Source organism: Loxodonta africana, chromosome 19, assembly GCF_030014295.1.
Source record: "Loxodonta africana isolate mLoxAfr1 chromosome 19, mLoxAfr1.hap2, whole genome shotgun sequence".
NCBI classification, from domain to species: domain Eukaryota; kingdom Metazoa; phylum Chordata; class Mammalia; order Proboscidea; family Elephantidae; genus Loxodonta; species Loxodonta africana.
In genome coordinates, this window is record NC_087360.1 from 23,201,791 (window position 1) to 23,223,308 (window position 21,518).

The window sequence follows — 21,518 nt, forward strand, 5'->3', positions numbered from 1 at the left end:
TCCTTCTCCAGGGACTGGTCCCTCCTGATAACATGACCAAAGTACGTGAGACAAAGTCTCATCATCCTTGCTTCTAATGAGCATTCTGGCTGTACGTCTTCCAAGACAGACTTGTTTGTTTGTTTCTAAGTCCACAGTATATTCAATATTCTTTGCCAACACCATAATTCAAAGGCGTTAATTCTTCTTTGGTCTTCCTTATTCATTGTCCAGCTTTCACATGCATATGAGGTGACTGAAAATATCATGGCTTCGGTCAGGTGCACCTTAGTCCTTAAAGTGCTATCTTGACTTTTTAACACTTTAAAGAGGCCTTTTTTTTTTTTTTTTTTGTAGTAGATTTGCCCAATGCAATGTGTCGCTTATTGTTTGACTGCCGCTTCCATGAGTGTTGACTGTGGATTCCAGTAAAATGAAATCCTTTACAACTTCAATCTTTTCTCCATTTACCGTGATGTTGCTTATTGATCCAGTTGTGAGGATTTCTGTTTTCTTTATGGTGAGATGCAACCCATACTGAAGGCTCTGGTCTTTGATCTTCATCAGTAAGTGCTTCAAGGCCTCTTCACGTTCCGCAAGAAAGGTTGTGTCACCTGCATATCGCAGGTTGTTAAAGAGTCTTCCTCCAATTCTGATGCTGTGTTCTTCTTCACATAGCCCAGCTTCTTGGATTATTTGCTCAGCATACAGATTGAATGTAAGTAGAGTGAAAGGATACAGCCCTGACACATCTTTCTTGACTTTAAACCACACAGTTAGGGTCTATGAAATAAAAAGAGTTCAAAATGTACTCCTTAATTCAACAAATACCTCTAAAGTACCCACTTTGTATCAGGCTTTCTTCTAGGTGCTAAAGATATGAGGGAGAGGAAAAAAAGAGATCGGCGGCCCTCACGGAGACAGGCCAATCTGTGTCTAGGTAACAAAGGAGGTTGTTTCCACATGCAAAGTTTTAGAAAAGGATGAAAATTTGCCTCCTACACGAGCTCCTTCAGACCTCACCTATCCAACCTGGAAACTCAGGGTTCCACGAACGATCTGGCTGGCTGAGGGCAGAGCAGACATCACGCAAGTGGATCCATTCTGATGGCAGAGATGGCTCTGAACCCACAGGGGGCTGTGGGTCCGCTGGCCTCACACCTGGATAGATCCAAGGTCTCAGCAATGAGGCACAGTGAGGACGGAAGCTGAGGGATTCTGGTGTTGACAACACCTGGGGCTACACCTTGCGTTTACACTGTAGCCACTGACATGCAAGAACTATTTTATAATTAAAACAAGCAATATTAGGGGTGTTAATTTCTCCTTACTGCTGAATATTGTTTTTCTTCTATTCTTCTACTCACAAAGGACACATCTACAACTATCTTTCAGATATGATTCACACAAGACAAACAACAGCAAATCTTACTCCAGCTCACTTTACTGGCGTCTTCACTCTCAGGTGACATCTTAAACTGCACGGTCATCTTATACTGATCATAAAATTCCAACTTTCATTCATTTCTTACGTTTCATCCTTTTTTCCTTTATCAACTCTTATCCACAACCGTGGGAGCCAAATAATCACTACTCTTAAAAGGACCTTTTTCTGCACTTGGCACTACCCGTTTATCACTACCAAGTCCTATGTCTGTTTCCCTTAAAGAGAAGCTAGCAGCCAGTGGGCAGAGACAGAATAAAGCTCGTTAAAAGTGTCTCTGGGGAATTTGAGTTAAACTTTACAAAATCACGTCTCTGTTTTACTTTGTAATAATACAAAGTATTAAAAATGACATCATTTTTCCCGCTGAAACAAAGGAGTTTGTGCTTAAGTTCTTGTTTTGAAGAGTAGCTTAGCAAAACTGCCGTCTGGCACAAGCACTGGTCACACAAAAGGCAGTGTTATTCAACTCTGGAGCCTCCAGAGTTTCCTTCCTCGGCAGTTTTCCTAGTGTCGGGAACACTGCCACCTACTGTCAACTCAGAAGCAATATTAAATTCTGCCAAAGAGCGGAACTACTGCTACTGTAATCTCCTGATTTTGTTCTCATGACAAATTACATCTCTATTCTTTAATGGCTATTTTTATTCTAAAGATCAGATAAGTTCTATTCTTGTTGTTATTAGGCCCATTTTGCTCTGAACAATTTTGAGTATTGTCTTGCCCATTTAATAATGGAGTTCATAATCTTCTAGCCACCCGAAGGATCTACCAACCCTGACAAATCAATACTAACCACCAGGCCCCAACGCTGGCTCTGGTTATATGTCCACAAGCATGCAGGTGTTACCTGGCAGCTGCCACAGGCAAAGGGTTAACCTAGGACTCTTGGGAGCATAAAATAATGAACGCTCATAAGCAACCTTTCCTGTCCTCCAAATCCCTGGAAAACCATCAGAATAATGGAGCCAAGGTTTAGCCGGACTCTTGCATGGGGTTGAGTACTTCCAACTGAACAGCCAGACATGATTTTTAGAGAATGGGAAAGGAAAAGAGTAGTCAATATGTTAAGATGCCACAGCCCAGGGGAGAGAAAGGGCAGCGGCATATATGGCCTGCAGACCACTGCTTTGCCCCCAGTCAGAATTCTTGATGTGGGAAGAGGACACAGACAGGTGTCAAAGGAACCCATTTACTATATCTGTTTTTTATTACCCCCAGAAAGTATGCTGGAGTTGTCTGCTAGGTGCCGTCGAGTCAGTTTCAACTCACAGCAACCCTATGTACAACAAAATGAAACACTGCCTGGTCCTGCACCATCCTCATAATCGCTGTTACGGTTGAGCTCATTGTTGGCAGCCACTGTGTCAATCCATTCTGTTGAGGAACTTCCTCTTTTTCTCTGACACTCAATTTTACCAAACATGATGTCCTTCTCCAGGGACTGGCCCCTCCTGATAACATGTGCAAAGTATGTGAGATGAAGTCTCACCATCCTTGCCTCTAAGGAACATTCTGGCTGTACATCTTCCAAGACAGATTTGTTTGTTCTTCTGGCAGTCCATGGTATATTCAAAATTCTTTGCCAACACCATAATTCAAAGGCATCAATTCTTCTTTGGTCTTAATTAATTGTCCAGCTTTCACATGCATATGAGGTAACTGAAAACACCATGGCTTGGGTCAGGCACACCTTAATCCTTAAAAAGTGACGCCTATGCCCAATGCAATGCATCGTATGATTTCTTGACTGCTGTTTCAATAGGTATTCACTGTGGATGCAAGTAAAGGAATTCTTTTACAACTTCAATCTTTTCTCCATTTATCATGATGCTGCTTATTGGTCCAGTTGTGAGGATTTTTGTCTTCTATTGAAGTGTAATCCGCACTGAAGGCTGTGGTCTTTGATCTTCATCAGTAAGTGCTTCAAGTTCTCTTTCAGCAAGCAAGGCTGTATCATCTGCATACTGGAGGTTGTTAATGGATTTTCTTCCAATCCTGATGCCCTGTTCTTCTCCATATAGTCCAGCTTCTCGGATTATCTGCTCAATATACAGACTGAATAAGTATGGTGAAAAGATACAACCATGATGCACACCTTTCCTGATTTTAAACCGCACAGTATCTGGTGGTTCTGTTCAAGCAGCTGCCTCTTGGTCTATGTATACGTTCCTCTTGAGCACAACAAAGTGTTCTGGCATTCCCGTTCTTTGCAATGTTATCCATAAATTGTTATGATCCACATCATCAAATACCTTTGCACAGTCAATAAAACACATGTAAACATCTTTCTGATATTCTCTGCTTTCAGCCAAGATCCATCTGACATCAGCAATTATATACCTCTTTCCATATTCTCCACGGCTTGAATTTCTGGCAGTTCCCTGTCGATGTACTGCTGCAACCACTTTTGAATGATCTTCCGCAAAAATTTACTTGTGTGTCACATTAATGATACCACACGATAATTTCCACATTCTGTTGGATCGCCTTTCTTTGGAATAGATACAAATATAGATTTCTTCCAGCCAGTTGGCCAGGTAGCTGTCTTCTAAATTTCTTGGCATAGATGAGTAAGCACTTACAGCACCGCATTTGTTTGTTGAAACACCTCAATTAGTATTCTTTCAATTATTGGAGGCTTGTTTTTCATCAATGCCTTCAGTGCAACTTGGACTTCTTCCTTCAGAACCATAGGTTCTTGATTATATGCTATATCCTGAAACTGCTGAACGTCAATTCTTTTTGGTACAGCAACTTTGTGTATTCCTTTCATTTTCTTTTGATGCTTCCTGGATGGTTTAATATTTTCCTCCTGGAATCCTTCAACATTGCAATTCAATGCTTGAATTTTTTCTTCAGTTATTTCAGCCTGAGAAATGCCAAGCGCGTTCTTCCCTTTTGGTTTTGTAGCTCCAGGTTTTTGCACATATCATTATAATACTTTACTTTGCCTTCCCGAGCCACCCTTTGAAATCTTGTTTGGTTCTTTTACTTCACCATTTCTTCCTTTCTCTTTAGCTATTCTACGTTCAAGAGCAAGTTTCAGAGTCTCTTCTGACATCCATTTTGGTCTTTTCTTTCCTTCCTGTCTTTTTAATGACCTCTTGCTTTCTTTATGTATGATAATACCCTCTACATCATTCCACAACTTGTCTGGTCTTCACTCATTAGTGTTCAATGTGTCAAATCTATTCTTGAGATGGTTTCTAAATTCAGGTGGGATATATTCAAGATCATACTTTGGCTCTCGTGGACTTGTTCTAATTTTCTTTAGCTTCAACTTGAACTTGCAAAGGTCTATTCTGCAGTTGGGCCCTGGCCTTATTCTGACCGATACTATTGAGCTTTTCTATCTTCAATGAAAAAGAGGAAGACCCTCAATGAGATGGATTGACACAGTGGCTGCAACAATGGGCTCAAGCATAACAACAATTCAGGATGGTGCAGGACCAGGGAGTGTTTCGTTCTGTCATACACAGGGTCACTATGAGTCCGAACTGACTCGACGGCACCTAACAACATTGTCTCTTACCACAGAAGCAGTCAGTCAATTTGATTTCTGTGTATTCCATCCTGAGAGGGCCATGTGTATAGTCACTGTCTGTGCTGAAAAAAGGTATTAGCATGCATAAGATGTTGGTCTTCCAAAGTTCTACCATGCAATCTCCTGCATCGTTTCTATTACCAAGGCCGTATTTTCCAACTACTGTTCCTTCTTCTTTGTTTCCAAGTTTCGCATTCCAATCACCAGTAATTATCAATGCATCTAATTATCACTGCATGTTTGATCAATTTTAGACTACAAAAATTGGTAAATATCTTCAATTTCATAATCTTTGGCCTTAGTGGTTGTTGTGAAATTTGAATAATAGTTGTATTAACTGGTTGTCGTTGTAGGCCTACGGATATTATCCTATCACTGACAGGGTTGTACTTCAGGATAGATTTTGATATGTTCTTTTTGACAATGAATGCAATGCCATTCCTCTTCAATTTGTCATTCTCAGCATAGTAGACTATATGACTGTCTGATTCAAAATGGCCAATATCAGTTAATTTCAGCTCACTAATGCCTAGGATATTGATGTTTATATGTTCTATTTCAATTTTGACAATTTCTAATTTTCCTAGATTTACATTCCACATTCCAATTATTAATGGATGTCTGTCACTGTTTCTTCTCATTTTGAGTCTGGCCACATCACAAGTGAAGGTCCTGAAAGCATGACTCCATTTACATCATTAAGCTCGACTCTACTTTGAGGAGGCAGCTCTTCTGGCACTGTATCAAACAGGGCTCTCCTGCTAGTCACAAAGTTTTCATTGCCTAATTTTTTTCAGAAGTAGACCACCAGGTCCTTCTTCCTAGTCTGTCTTAGTCTGGAAGCTCAGCTAAAACCTGTCCACCACAGGTAACCCTGTTGGGTTTGAAATACCAGTGGCATAGCTTCCAACATCATGGCAACATACCTTATAGGGTTTCCAAGGAGCAGCTAATGGATTCAAACTGCCAACCTTTTGGTTAGCCACCAAACTCTTAACCATTTCACCACCAGGGCTCCAAAGTAATGTATACTCAAAATAAAAAGCATATTGGAAGAAGTACAGCCAGAATGTTCCTTAGAAGCAAGGATGGCAAGACTTTGTTTCACATACTTTGGACACGTTATCAGGCAGGACCAGTCTCTGGAGAAAGACATCATCCTTGGTAGAGCAGAGGGTCGGTGAAAGTGAAGAAGACCCTCAACGAGATGGACTGACATAGTGTCTGCAAAGATGGGCTCAAGCACAGCAAGGACGGGGAGGCTGGCACAGGACTAGGCAGCGTGTCATTCTGTTGTGCTTCATGTTGCTATGGGTCGAAGCCAATTCAATGGGCAACTAACAAGAACAATAGCACTATTTATATTGTTGCATAATCCCTTCCACTTAGCAGTGCATTATGGACATCGTTACCAATAAATACAGATCTACAGCAGCCATAGCAGTTCATCATTTGGATACATTATGATTTATTTTAGCAACCTCCTATTAACTGACATTTAGAATGGTTCCAATTTTTTCATTATAAACACGACAAAAGTGTCTGCACAGCTGTTCAGGTATAACTTGAAGGTATGTCTTAGAAGCTGAAATTTTGAGGAAACTACCAACAGGATCCAAATCAACCAGTTAAAAGATCCTAGCTCAAGTATATTGGTTTTCGTTTTTAGAATTCACCAAGTTACAGCATTTATTATATAGAATATACTGAAATCAGTACTTCTTTAAGGACCACCATTACTTCTGGCTATTTCACTGCACCATTACATTTGAAACTGTCATTAGTTTTTCAATTACAAAAGTAACACGTTCACACTACCACTGACTTGCTTTATTTCACTATGTAACATTTCTCCTTGCCATGCACACAGACCTTTCTCCCTCATTTTCACTTGGGAAAGGGCAGCCCACAGTGGGCATGTACCTAGGTTATTAACTAGATCTCAGCTGCTGAAAATACAGGTAGCTTCTACGTTTGTGCGCAACAAACAATGCTGCAACTAACATTCGTATCTATGTATTTGTTTCTGAAGGACAGCTTTCTGCCAAGTGGGATTGCTAAATCAGTGTCATACTTTTAAACTTTTGATAAATACTGCCAGAATGACCTCCAAAAAGGCTGCAACGATCCAGACTGCTTGCAGCAAGATATAGAAAGCCTCTTCTTCCTTCTCTTGCATACTATCAATATTCTTAATTTTTGCCTATCTGCTAAGTGAAAATTGGTATCTTGTTTTACTTTGCATTTCTTTGCTTTTTAGTCAACTTGTGCACCTTCTTGTCCCTTTTTTTGACTTATCTATTTGTAACCTTTATGTAGCTAGTGGACCGTCCTGTCTTACTGATTTTTAGGACCTCTTGCTCTGTGTATGTGTTACAGATATTTCTCTCAGTCTGTCTTTCATTTATAGTAATTGTGCAGAACTGAAAATCTGAATGTATACTTACTTAAGTATGAGACTTCTCCTTTATGGTTCTGGGCATTCTGCCATGCTCAGGAAGGTTTTTCTCATCAACAAATGATACAACTCTCCTCCGCCATTTCCTTCTGCTGCTTTCCTAATGCGGAGCTGCCCCTGCTCAGCAATGTCGTCAGTGGTCCACGAAAAAGACACCAGGCCTGTGGTAGGTGTCAGGCTTCTAGCCCCCAACCTCTGGAACCTCAGAGGCAGGAAAGTCACCTATACTTAACTCCAAGCACACACATAGCATTCCTATGCAAACAGTTGTTAGATGCCATCAAGTTGATTTTGACTCATATCAACCCCATATGACAGAGAAGAACTGCCCCATTGGGTTTTCTTGGCTGTGATCTTTATGGAAGCAGATCTCTAGGTCTTTCTCCTGCAGAGTGACTGGGATGGGTTCGAACTGCCAACCTTTCAGGTAGCAGTCAAACACTTAACCACTGCATCATTAGGGCTCCTTATGCAAATAGTAAGTGGTTAATAAAGTCATTGTAACTGATGGATACATTGGCTGAGCCACACCTGAGATGCCACTATCCTTGACTCCCATAAGCTCTGGGTTGCTGGACTGGGAATGAAGGCATTAACTTAATTTTGTCGGGCTTGGCTACTCTGCTTCTTTCTGCTGTTCCTCTTCAAGCTGTTGGTTTACTCCCATGTCTGGTGAGTCCTGGTTGGTTTCCCTTATTTATAAAGAGCAGATTAATTATTACTAGTGACTTCTGTGTTCCTCAACAATTGGAGAGCCACTGTCCTCCCCTCAGGCCTCTGGAGAGCTTACACATAACAACTGGGTAAGGACTGCTGTGACACACACTGTAGGTAGGCTCCCTGGATGCACGAGGGGGACGGGCTGCCTCAGCTGCATGGCAGTGGTGGTGGATGCATTGTATGCTGGGCCTCTGTGGTCCTTTCCTTGGGACACAGGCAGTCACCGCAGGCCTGGTTCACTTCTCTTTCTGACCCCAAGTTCAGGCTAGGAGTCCGTGCACCACATCACTCAGAGAAGATCTCTAGCAAGCGGCAGGCTGGGGTAGCACCAGGACCAGCATCCTCCAGAGCAGAGAAGTGGTGTAAGGGCCTGGTAACCCCTCAGCACCATGGCCTGCTTCTATTCCCTGTCCCTCCACTCTGAGATGGAGGCTTTGGCACCTCAGCCCCCACTCCCATACTTTGCCAGGAGCATCATTACTCAGAACTTTGGGATTCTTCTGGGCTGTAGGTTTCTTTTCCAGTTGATTTCTCCTTATCCCCAATTCCAGAAATTAACCAAAATTGTTTATGGGGCTCTTTGTCTGTTTTCTGTTTTGCTTTAGGTTCATTATCATTTTTATGTTTCTCGTGCTATATCAGGGGAACTCTGGGAAGGAGAGGAGATATAAGCATGATCTCAGGCCACCATCTTGATATGGGAGTCTTAGCAGTGTTTATTAATGAGTTTTTACATGAGATCTTTCTAGCTTGAATTCTTTGTTACCTAGTGCTTCTGTTAACACAAATACCACAAATGAGCGACTTTACAGAACAGGATCTATTTTCTCACAGTTCTAAAGGGTGAAAGTCCAAAGCACGGTCTCAGCCATGTCGATACCCTCCTTGTCAACAGCCCTGGGAGTTCCTCACATGGCATCTACCTTCACCCTAAGTGGCTCTCTAAGTCTATCCTCATCTTTTTAAGACTCAGAATTGATTAGGTTTAGGACCCATCCTACACTGGTACACCCTCATTAACATAACAAAAGAAAAACTCTATTTCCAAACAGGGTCACATTCACAGGAATATGGTTCAGGAATTCTACACATATTTTGGGGGGACACAATTCAAAACAGATGCTAAATCCAAGAACTAGCTGAAAAGCATTGCAGGCCAGGTCTATGCAGAGTTAGGTACTGATGTTGTAATGGGAACTCACGAGCAGACTTTCAGCATCACTGTAATAACCCCCTAACTTATAGACAGAAAGCTACCTAATACTGACACTGTAAAAACTGAAGGGGCCATCTCACCCAGCCTAGCATCTCTATTTATGGATGAGGAAACAGAAAGGCCAAGTAATTTCATCTCTTCTATTTCCTATTGCTGCCATATGCAATTACCACAAAGTTAGTAACTTAAAACAGCACATATTTATTAGCTCACAGTTCATGGGTCTCACTGGGCAAAAATTAAGCTGTTGGCAGGGCTATGTTCCTTATTGGAGGCTCTGTGAAAGGATCTGCTTCCAAACTCACGCAGGTTATTGGGGGAATGAAGTTTCTTGCAGCTGTAAAACTGAGGTCCCAGTTTCCTTGCAGGCTGTCAGCCAGGGGCCAGTCTTTCCCCCTAAGACTGTCAACATTCTTTCTCAAGCTTCTCCCCAACTTTAAGGACTCATGCTTCAAATCTTTCTGACTTCCCCTTCTGCCCCAACTCTTCCTGTGTTTCTCTCGGACTGACTCTAGCTGGAAAAAGTTCTCTGCTTTTAAGGGCTTAGTGATTGACTGAGCCCACCCAGATAATCCAGAATAATCTCCCTGTTTTAAGGTTTGTAACCCTAATTATAAGGAGCCTTGGTGGCACAATGGTTACGCGCTCGGCTGTTAACCAAAAGGTTGGCAGTTCAAACCCACCAGCTGCTCCTAAAGACCTGGTGATCTGCTCCCGTAAAGACTACAGCCTAGGAAACCATATGGGGAAGCTCTACTTTGATATATGGGGGTCACTGCGAGTCAAATTTACTCAATGGCACACAATCACAACCCTAATTATGATATCTGCAAAATCCCTTTGGCAAGTAATGTAACATATTCACACTCCCCTGAAAAATAAAACGAACCCAATGCCATCGATTCAATTCCAACTCATAGCAACCTTACTGGACAGAGGAGAACTGCCCCATAGGGTTTCCAAGGAGCAGCTGGTAGATTCAAACCGCCTACCTTTTGGTTAGCAGCTGCGCTCTTAACCAATGCTGTGCCACCAGGCTCCTAGATTACCATAAAAAAACCAAACCCAGTGCCATATGACCCAGCAATTCCACTCCTAAGTATATACCCAAAAGACTTCAAAGTAGGGACTCAAACAGATACTTGTACAGCAGTGTTCACTGCGGCATTATGCTACATAGCCAAAAGGTGAAAACAACCCAAACGTACATCAACAGATTCATGGATAAGCAAAATGTGGTACACACATTCGATGAAATACTATTCAGTCATTAAAAAAAAAGAGCATTATACTAAGTTAAGGAAACCAGTCACAAAAGGTCATATATTGTATAATTTAATTTATATGAAATGTCCAGCAGAGTATAGGCAAAAATATAGAGTCAGAAAGTAGCTGCGTGGTTGCCTACGGCTGGGGAACTTGGGGGGAAAAAGAGTGACTGCTAATAGGTATAGGGTTTCTTTCTGGGAGGATGAAAAGTTTTAAAAACTGATTGTGGTGATAGTTGCACGACTCTATGAAACTACTAAAAACCACTGAATTATACACTTAAGTATGTGAAACGTATGTTATGTGAGTTATATCTGAATGAATGTCTTACAAGTGTACATATGGGAATAATGGGATGTACACATTTGAAAATCACAAAGATACTAAGAGTTCAAAATGTTTATCTCTTGTCCCATTAACAGTAAATCATGCTTACTACCCGCTTTCAATGAAAACAACCTGAACTTGAATCTGACCTCTACTCCTGACTAGATGTGTGAACCTGAACAAGTTGCTAAGCCTCTTTGTCAAATAGGAGAAACACCTACTTCTAGGAAGAACATGTCATATATGGAAAACACATATGGTATAAGGCAGATTCTCAAATGTTTATTCCTTCTGTTTTTAATTTATTCAAATGTTGTTAATAAGAGTAACACATTATAATGAACATCTCACACCATACGCTGTCAACCTAGGCGATATCACCCTCAAACAAACAAACAAAAAAAAACAAACCCGTTGCCATCGAGTCAATTCCGACTCATAGCAACCCTACAGGACAGAGGAGAACTGCCCCATACAGTTTCCAAGGAGCGCCTGGTGGATTCAAGCTACTAACATTTTGGTTAGCAGCCGTAGTTCTTAACCACTATGCCACCAGGGTTTCCGATATCACCCCCAGGAGACATTAAAATTTCCTGGGCGGGGGGAGGGAGGTACCATTAAGAAAAAAAAGTCTAAAAAATCTCCTTAGGGGAGCAATAATGAAAAAAAGGTTGAAAAGCACTGCCTTGAACAATTGTAAAGCTTTACCACCTGACAGGATTCCAGCTCTAGGGGAGCCCTGGGCCTTCAGGGGGAGTAAGACAAGCTGGCTTAATATCCCTGATGTTTGTAGGGAATTTTCACAATGGAACTTTATTCCTACACTAGAATTTTGTTCGCTTGTAGGTTCGGCTACAAATAATCTGTCTTTAATCTTACAGGACTTTTATTTGCATTTCTTGAGAAAAGTCTCTGTCTTTTAAGATGCTGTGGGAGAGCTTGTTCTTAAAGACAACTGGAAAGAAAAAATCAGGCTAATTCCCAATTTTAAATCTAACTTTTTTGCAATTGATATTTATAAGCTTCATATTTTAACTCAACTTTGATAAACATCAAGACATTAAAAAAATTCCCACCAAAACATTCCATAGACGAAAATATTTAATCTCAATTAACAGTATTCCCTGCCACCAAGTACCCTATACCAAGTGCTGACTCAGCATCTATTCCAAATGCTAGAATTATCTAGGAAAAAAAAACAGTCCTACTAGACTACAAAGATATAACAACTAAATGTAGTGCATAAAACTTATTTGGATCTTGGTTCCCATAAAAATATATAAAGACATTTTGGGGGCAGCTGGGAAAATCTAAATATGAGCTATTAGATACTAGGAAATTATGACTAATTTTACTCGACATAATAATATTAGTATTGTGGTTATAAGGAGAATATTTTTTTGAAGTTGCACACTAATATACATAGGGATTAAGTGTCCTGAGGTCTATAATTCAGTGTCACAACTGATTCAGTTAAATAAACACATATGCGCAGAAGGTAAATATTGCAAAGTGTTAATAATTGTCAAATTTAGGGTGATTACTACTCTACTCTTTCAATATTTCCGTATATTTAAACTGTTTATTTAAAAAAAATTAGGGAGATGTCTGGAACGAGGGAGAATGAAGAAAACCAAAGACACAAGGGAGAGATTAGTCCAAAGGACTAATGGACCACAACTACCACAGACCCCACCAGACTGAGTCCAACACAACTAGATGGCGGCCAGCTACTACCACGGACTGCTCTGAAAGGGATCACAATACAGGGTCTCAAGTAGAGCTGAAGAAAAATATAGAACAAAATACTAACTCACGAAAAAAGACCAGACTTACTACTCTGATAGAGACTGGAGAAACGCTGAGAGTATGGCCCCTGGACATCCTTTTAACTCAGTACTGAAGTCATTCCTGAAGTTCATCCTTCAGCCAAAGATTAGACAGGCCCATAAAACAAACAATAATACATATACCTTCACCATGTATATGAGACTAAATGGGCACAGCAGCCCAGGGGCAGGGGTAAGAAGGCAAGACGGTACAGGAAAGCTGGACGAAATGGAAATAGGGAACCAAAGGTTGAGAAGGGGAGAGTGTGACTCGCCATGGGGTTGGCAATCAATGTCACAAAACAATATGTGTATTAATTGTCTAATGAGAAACTAATCTACTCTGTAAACCTTCATCTAAAGTACAATAAAAATAAAAACTTAGGGGCAGAAGCTACACAGTTAAAAGAAATTTTTATTCAGCATTTTCAGCTATTTTCTAATTGAAATCCACATGATCCCAATGCAATTTTTATTTTGGCAATGATTTGTAAGATTTTGTCCCAGGAATTCCGATCATCTAACATTTTTTCAGCTATCAGCCCAATTACCACAAGGTGTCACTCTTTCCACATTCAAAACATAAAACTCTTGCTGTTATTACCAACCCCAACTGCAGTCAAGTCGATTCTGACTAATGGCGATCCCATGAGTATCAGAGTAGAACTGGGCTCTGAAAGGTTTTCAGTGGCTGATTTTTTAGAATTAGAACCCCAGGTCTTCTTTCTGATTATTTCCAATACCAAATGAAAAATGTAGTGAACTTCCCAGTTAATCTGAAAAACTTCAGAATCTTTTACATTGAGGAAGAGACATTATATATAAATCCTCTTAGTTCAGAGACAATGAAATACAAACTAGATACAAAACTTAAATGAAGTATTTGTTTTCTTTTGTTTTAACTCTGTGTGAGAAAGTTTATCTCTGTGACTCTCTACCAGCTTCCCCAAGTTATCCCAAGACAGACAGCCCCACAGTTTGCAAATTCAGTATACTAAGGCCTCAGAATGTTCTGAATAACCCTGGGAAACTCACCAGAGCTCAGAATCACAAGACATGTCAGGGGCTCCTGCAAATGGCCAGTTCATTCTCCCTGAGAAATAGTTTAAACTTTCCACCCGTGCATCCACAGCACATGGGGTTTGGCTCAAGTCTGCTTGTACCTGGCGGCCAATGCTGGGTCAAGGAATAGCAAACTGTTAGAGCGCAAAAGGGCAAGGTCATCCATCAAAAGTTTACACACCCTCAACTAACGCCATCAGAAAGGTCATCTCTATCCTCCTCATTCACGTCCACGTGGACAACATAAAAGGGTATTAAAACTTAAAATGTGTTAACATTTGAGGAACTCTGGATGGAGGATATATGAGAATTTTTAAAGATTTTATTTGGAAATATTTCAAACTTACAGAAAGTTGTAAAAACAATAGAAAAAACACTCACATTTGCCTACCGTTGACAGTTTGTCTGTTTGTCTCTATCTAGATAGCTATGCATAATTTTTCTTCTGAACTGTTTGAGGGTATGCGTCATGGCCCTTTACCCCTAAAGAGTCAGTGGTTCCTAAGAATAAGTATATTCTCTTACATAAACACAGTACTGTTGCCAATTTCACAAATGTACCCTGAGGAGATTCTTTTATCTACCACCCATCTTTCAGTTTTGTCGTAATGTCCATTAGAGCAGTTTCTCCCTGCAGTACTGGGCCCAGTCTGGGCACCGGTATTACACTTAACAAGTTAATTGTCATGGATCTCTAGCCTCCTTTTAAGGTGGAGATGCACGTTTTTTAAAGAATACAGCACCCCACACCTGTTTTTTTAAGTAGAGCACTCCTCACTTACACTTGATGTTTCTTTGTGATTAAAGTGCTGTTGTGCGTTCTCAGCCAGACTACAGCCCAGCTGGTGCTGTACCTGCTGTGTGCCTCTGTCCCTCACAGGATCATCTGCTCACGGGGTGACTGGTTCCTGCACTGCATGGTTGCTGGTTGTTTCTTTTAATTTTTATTGTGCTTTAAGCGCAAGTTCACAAATCAGCTCAGTCTCTCGTACCAAAATTTATATACGCCTCGCTATATACTCCTAGTTGCTCTCCCCCTAATGAGACAGCACACTCCCCCTCTCCACTCTGCATTTCCTGTGTCCATTCAGCCAGCTTCTGTCCCCCTGTGCCTTCTCATCTCCCCTCCAGACAGGAGCTGCCCACATAGTCTCACGTGTCTACTTGAGCCAAGAAGCTCACTCCTCACCAGTCTAATCCCTGTCTGAAGGGTTGGCTTTGGGAATGGTTCCTGTCCTGGGCTAACAGAAAGTCTGTGGACCATGACCTCCGGGGACCTTCTAGTCTCAGTTAGACCATTATGTCTGGTCTTTTTACGAGAATTCTGAGGTCTATATCCCACTGCTCCCCTGCTACTGGTTGTTTCTTTGTCCTCACCGGCAACTAATAAACCGTCTACAGGAAGACATTTTCTGATCATGCAAGTATCTATTCTGCTCCTCATCAAAATTTGTATACATAAATTCTTTGTACTATTTTTGTAAGCCTGAAATAATTACAAAATAAAAGGGTTTTTTTTTTTTTTTTTAAATGTGGAACAGAACTTCAAATTCTTTAAGAGTTCAGACTTACTGGACCCACTGACGCTGGAGGAATCCCCAAGACTAATGCGCTAAGACACTCTTTAAACCTGAAAGCAGAACTATCCCCTGAAGTCACCTTTAAATTTAATAGCAGTTTAGCCCCCAAAATAAAAACAGGTCACCCTTAAGCACTGTGCTTTTTAAAGAATTATATGAGACCAAACAGACCACAGTTACTCTAAAGCATGGGTAAGAAGCTTGGGGGGCAGTGAGACAATGTTAATGTGAGACAAACAACTAGAACAGAAATAATGAGAATGTTGATACAACATGAAGAATATAACCAATGTCACTTAACAGTATATGTGTAGAAATTGGTGAATGGCAGAATGTTTTGCTATGCATATTTTCACCAAAAATACAGTATTTTTTAAAAATTTTTTTTAAAGCAAAAAAAAAAAAAACCTAAATTCCGAGTTTCAATTTCACCAGATCAAAAACTCCCACGTGGTGGAAAGGACAATCAGACACGTAAACAAACAAAAACCTGTGCTTCAGGCGTGGAGAGTGTGCAGGGTCAGCACCTGGGCCTCAATGCTCGTCAGCGGACACTTGGCAATCGCTGGGAGCCATAATAAATGATTCTCCATGTAAATAGTTTTCCTAGTTAGGCACAGTTCTCCCTTATATGGAAACCCTGGTGGCGTAGTGGTTAAGTGCTACCGCTGCTAACCAAGAGGTTGGCAGTTCGAATCCGCCAGGCACTCCTTGGAAACTCTATCGGGCAGTTCTACTCTGTCCTACAGGGTTGCTATGAGTCAGAATCGACTCAACGGCAGTGGGTTTGGTTTTTTTTTTTTTCCTCCCTTAGATACAGGACACAGCAGTCCCCATCCCATAATGCATATGCACCAACCTCAAGCATATTTCTGCCAGTCAGCTGTGCTACCGCATGAAAACTACTCTGCCAGTCAGAGTACTTTTTATTTTAGGCAAACTATTCCACATCTGAAAAGGATAAGACAAAAGAGGGATGAAAAATTCTGCCATCACTTACTCTCTAGATCAGAAATAATGAGATTGTCGTGCAGTTTCACAGCTCGATGCTGTTCTACTTCGTCTTCAAGTTCAAAGATGGTTTCCTTCATGTCACTTCTCTCGGTCTCTTTTTCCTCCAGTTCTGATCTTAATTTTTCCAAGGTCATATTCAGATCTTCAATTTGTTTCTTAGCTTCTTCTTGGAAGGCTCGGTACTCGTCCTCTACCTATGTAAAATTGGCAGTGCAGATTTAGAAAAAGTCAAGTTATCCTGGGATAAATTCTAGAGCTGGAATACCTACTCTTTCAAATGGAAGGGAACCGTAAGGTACTATGCATGAGCTAAAACAATCTTTGCGATAATTGTTAAAAACTGAAAAAGCACTCTTCAATAACACAAGACTTCATGTAATATGCTTAAGCATCAACTGTTGCTACATCACCCACTGAAATTATACTGGCGTATTATTCAACTACATTACTTCAGGAGGAAATTTTCCCTTCTCCAGAGCTTGGCCTGAAAGCACATATTTGATTAATGATTAACATGCTCTCCTACAAAAACTATGTCTGATTTGTGACAACCTCAATAGGGAACTGGAAATGGAAACAAAAAATTCTCAAACGTTGCCTCTGTGAAAATATTAGCTCACAGTGCACTCGCCCCCCACCCCCCCAACACACACACCATGCCACAAATAAAGCATATCTCCTAAACTGTATCTCCAAAAACAGTCACTAAAAAAATCAGGATCTAAATTATTCAAATCTGAGTCAAAGATACACTAATATGGCTTACTTTAAAAATCACTGCACCAGAACAAGTAAAATGTGACATAAAGAAATTGGGTTAAGTCATGCAAAAATGCCACGTGCTATAGTGGCCTGACCGGTGTGCTGTGTGTGAAACAAGGGGCTCAACCAAGGACTCCTAAGATCCCTGCCAGCAGTAACCACAGGCTTCTACCAAACAGGAGCCTGTATACTCCAAAAATACTCTTTTAACTAATGACAGAACTCGATTTGAAAAACTACCACCATGGCAGGATGGGGAGAGGGGGACATCTCTGACCCTACAGATCGGAATCTTGGCTTTCAATCTGTTTTAGGCCAAAATGCATTACAGTCTTAGAAAATGTAAAACTGCATGATACACTCCCAGCAGGGGCATACCCAGAACCAGGGACAAATTCTGGTGTTAGTGGGAACTCTAACCTCATCCTCTCACTGGCAATCAGTGAATGAAAGTGATGTTATCATAAATAACAGTGAGCGCTTTCTGTTCTATTTCGATAAAAGAAAAACATCCTCCAGCTTAAGAGAAGCTGACGGCACACCAGACATGCGGTCCTGGCTCTAGGCAAGTGTGCCATGCCTTCAGCGAGGAGATGTTGACCCAAGACATTTCATCTATCTAAACAATACCTTAGCAATGGTGTCCTGCAACCGATTGGCCTCATTCCGTGTGTGAGCCAGGTCTTCCTGCAGGCTACTGGCCAAAGCCTCTGCTTTCTCTTTGTCCAGTCTGACACTCTCCAGGAGGTCCTGAATGTCAGATTTGTCCCCAGAATTATGGATGGAGTACAGCTCTGCCACTTTCTGCTTTTCATTCTCCAACTGGGCCTTCAGGCGATTCATCTCAATCTGGTCACTGGCCACCGTGGCCTTGTACTCTTCCAGTGTGGCGGCCAAGGCCACCTTCCCCTTCTGCTCAGACTCAATAATTCGCTCCATGTGGTGGTTTCGTTCTTTGAGCGCCCCTATCATTTCTTGAGCTTCCTTATTGTCTTGTTCTGCCATCTTCAAAGTATTGCTTAGATGCTGCTGGACACCAAGAAGCTGCTCTCGTTCAAAGCGGGCATTCTCAGCTAGGTCCATGTAGCGCTGCTCTAGTTCCATGTAGCGTCCACTTTTCACATCTTCGTCTATGACATATGAAATGTGATGCTCATCTAGAAGGGAGCGGAAGTATTCAATTTGCCGGCTAAAATGCTCCAACTTGTCGCTCTGCTGACATAGCGATTCCATGAGGATGACCTTCTCTTCGCCCAGTCTTTCGTTCTCACTATTCAGTTCCTGGGTGATCTGCTGTAAGTCGGCCAGCTCCTGCAGAGTGGCCTGAAGTTCCTCACTCGTACTGTGTTGGTTCTCTTCCATCTGGTGTATCCGTTCGGTCAAGCAAGCAACTGACACTTCACTTGCATTCCCACTGCTCCCCTTCCGAGAGCGCTCTATACTCGGAATGCCCTCTGACTCAGAGGAGGAGGGTGCATCAAGGGCATCGTCACTCGACGTGAGTGGCTGGTAAACCTCGCTGCACTCGCTGTCCAGGTTGTCCATCGAGTTGCTGTGCTGATGGTCCATAAGCGTGTTCTCATCCTGACTCAACAGATCCTCCACGGATCCAGGGGCAGAGCCCTCCACGGAAGAAGTCAGAGTTCCTCCTCCATCACTCTGGTTACCGGGGGTGATTTCTGGGCTCAGTGATTGATAGCCAAACAGCTTCTCAGAATTGTCCAACCTCTGCTCTAGTGAAAAACCCAATGCATTCAACCTGTCCTTTAACATTCTGTTTTCATTTTTCAGTTGGTTGAGTTCTTCACGGATGGCGGTATTCTGTTCTTGTAACTGCAACAGAGTGGACTCAACATCAGTCGGCTGGTGAACAATAACGGTTTCCTTCTCTTCAGACTTCTCATCCCCCTCAGAAGGGTCCTCTTTAATTCCCAGCTGAGCACGCATGTCTCGGAGCTCATTTCTCAAGTGTAAAATTTCCACGTCTTTGGTTTTGGCCAGAGTAAGAAGATCTTTCACTTTGGCTTCCAAAGCAGCTTTGTCACTGATCTGATTGTCCGATTTAGACTTACTCATACGAACATCACACTCCACAGCAGTGCGACTGCGGGGACGCTTGGCCAGCGCCACATCATTAGCACCCTGACCTGCAGAAGGTAGTTTTTTGTTCTGGGTTAGTCGGGTGCGTTCACGCAATCTCTCTCTGGTAGAACTGGATTCTTTATTACCTGCAGAAGTGCTCCGCTTGGATGAAGAACTTGTGCCTACAAATTTAAAGTCAAATCATTAGCAATAAAAAGGCATATATACCTTCTTCTCACTTATTGACTATCTCATTATCCAACATTTTGCATTTACGACAATAGTTCAAAAATCTACTATCCATTTTGAGCGTAACGACATACACAGTAACGAACGCTGAGGTGCAAGGCAAGAATAACTCTGGCTTTGATGGTTAAAAGTTATGAGTCAACGTGGCTGGGCCATGATTCTCAGTGGTTTGGCAGTTATGTAATGATGCAGTCATCTTCCATTTTTGTGATCCGATGTGGTAATCCTCCATTTTCACATAACACCAATTTCATATAACAACCTGGTCTCTGGAACCAAATCATGCTGATACGTGAGGAGTGGGTGCAATTTATGCCCTGGTCTAGTGAGATGAAATTTAGGGGGGCTATATATGGAAACCCTGGTGGCATAGTGGTTAAGTGCTACAGCTGCTAACCAAAAGGTCAGCAGTTTGAATCTGCCAGGTGCTCCTTGGAAACTCTATGGGGCAGCTCTACTCTGTCCTATAGGGTCGCTATAAGTCGGAATGGACTTGACAGCAGCAGGTATACAGTCATCTAGACCTACATTCACCTTGTAGTAGAGACTGGGTACTTTAAAATTCAGTTTCCTCAAAAACAGAAGAGCATTCAACTTCTAATTATCAGTGAAAAAATTTGCACACCGAACTGAAAAGGGTGAATTTTATGGAATGTGAATTATATCTCAATAAAGCTGTTACACCAAATAGGAAAAAAAAAAAAAAAAAAGAAGTTATACACATTAACTCAAATCCTAAAGCATGGTTTTGAACAGGTGGCCACGGGTAAAATATTCCAGGGCAAGCTAGATGAAGATGACTGAAGGAGTAGCCAGTCAGGTGGCAAACTCACTGTAGAATCAGATGGAAAAGGAAGATCACAGATGGGTAAAAGCGGAAACACAAAGAACATGACCAAAGTAAACACAAAAATGTTTTAAGACCATAGAATGCCACATAAATAGTAACAATAAAAATAATTATAACAACAAGAGTAGCTAACACATAATTTGCGCTTATTACACATACATTAAGATCTCTGCTGGCGCAATGATTAAGTGTTTGGCTGTTAACCAAAAAGCTGGCGGTTCTAACCTCCCCAGAGGCTCTGCAGGAGAAAGACCTGGCAATCTATTCCCATAAAGATTACAGCATAGAAAACTTTATGGTGCAGTTCTACTCTGTCACATGGGGTCACTATGAGTTGAAAATCGACTTAACCGCACCTAACAAGACTCACAATAAAACTTACTTCACATGCCTTAATATACAAAAGCCTCATCACAGCACTGAGCTAGACGCTATTATCACCCCATTTAACAGGTGAAAAAATAGAAACACAAAGAAAACTACAGACCAACATCTCTCATGAATATAGATACAAAAATTCTCAAAATTCTAGCCAAAGGAATTCAGCACCATATTAAAAAGAACTACACCCCACCAGGTGGGATTCATATCAGGTATGCAAGGATGGTTCAACATTAGAAAATCAATCTACACAATCCACTACATAAATAAAAGAATCACATGATCATCTCAACTGATGCAGAAAAGGCATTTGACAAAGTCCAATACCCATTCCTGATAAAAACTCTCAATAAAATAGGTAAAGAAGGAAAATTTCTCAACATAATAAAAGGGCATCTATACAAAACCAGGAAACCCTGGTGGTGTAGTGCTCAAGGGCTACCGCTGCTAACCGAAGGGCTGGCAGTTCAAATCCATCAAGCGCTCTTTGGAAACTCTATGGGGCAGTTCTACTCTGTCTTACAGGGTTGCTATGAGTCTGAATCGACTCGACGGCAATGGGTTTGGATTTTGGTTTATACAAAACCAATAGCTAACATCATTTTTAACAGAGAGAAGCTGAAAACATTTCCCCTGAGAACAGGAACAAGACAAGAATGCCCTTTATTACCACTTCTATTTAACATTGTGCTGGAAATCCTAGCTAAAGCAATAAGGCAAGAAAAAGAAATAAAGGGCATCCAAATTGG

General features: G+C 41.4%; 1 protein-coding gene across 6 annotated transcripts in view; it reads right to left on the minus strand.

Annotated features, from left to right (window-relative positions):
• Nucleotides 1-21,518, minus strand: part of SPECC1L (sperm antigen with calponin homology and coiled-coil domains 1 like) — a 181,047-nt gene that overhangs the window by 109,292 nt on the left and 50,237 nt on the right. For all 6 annotated transcript variants that reach the window (XR_010318604.1, XM_003419169.3, XM_064272411.1 and 3 more), the window contains 2 exons: nucleotides 17,838-19,471; nucleotides 16,432-16,639 (listed from right to left, as the gene is read on the minus strand). Coding sequence is in view for 5 of the 6 variants with exons in the window: in XM_003419169.3 (XP_003419217.1) it covers nucleotides 16,432-16,639; nucleotides 17,838-19,471 (1,842 nt within the window). In the remaining variant the exon portion in view is untranslated. The remainder of the gene's footprint in view (nucleotides 1-16,431; nucleotides 16,640-17,837; nucleotides 19,472-21,518) is intronic.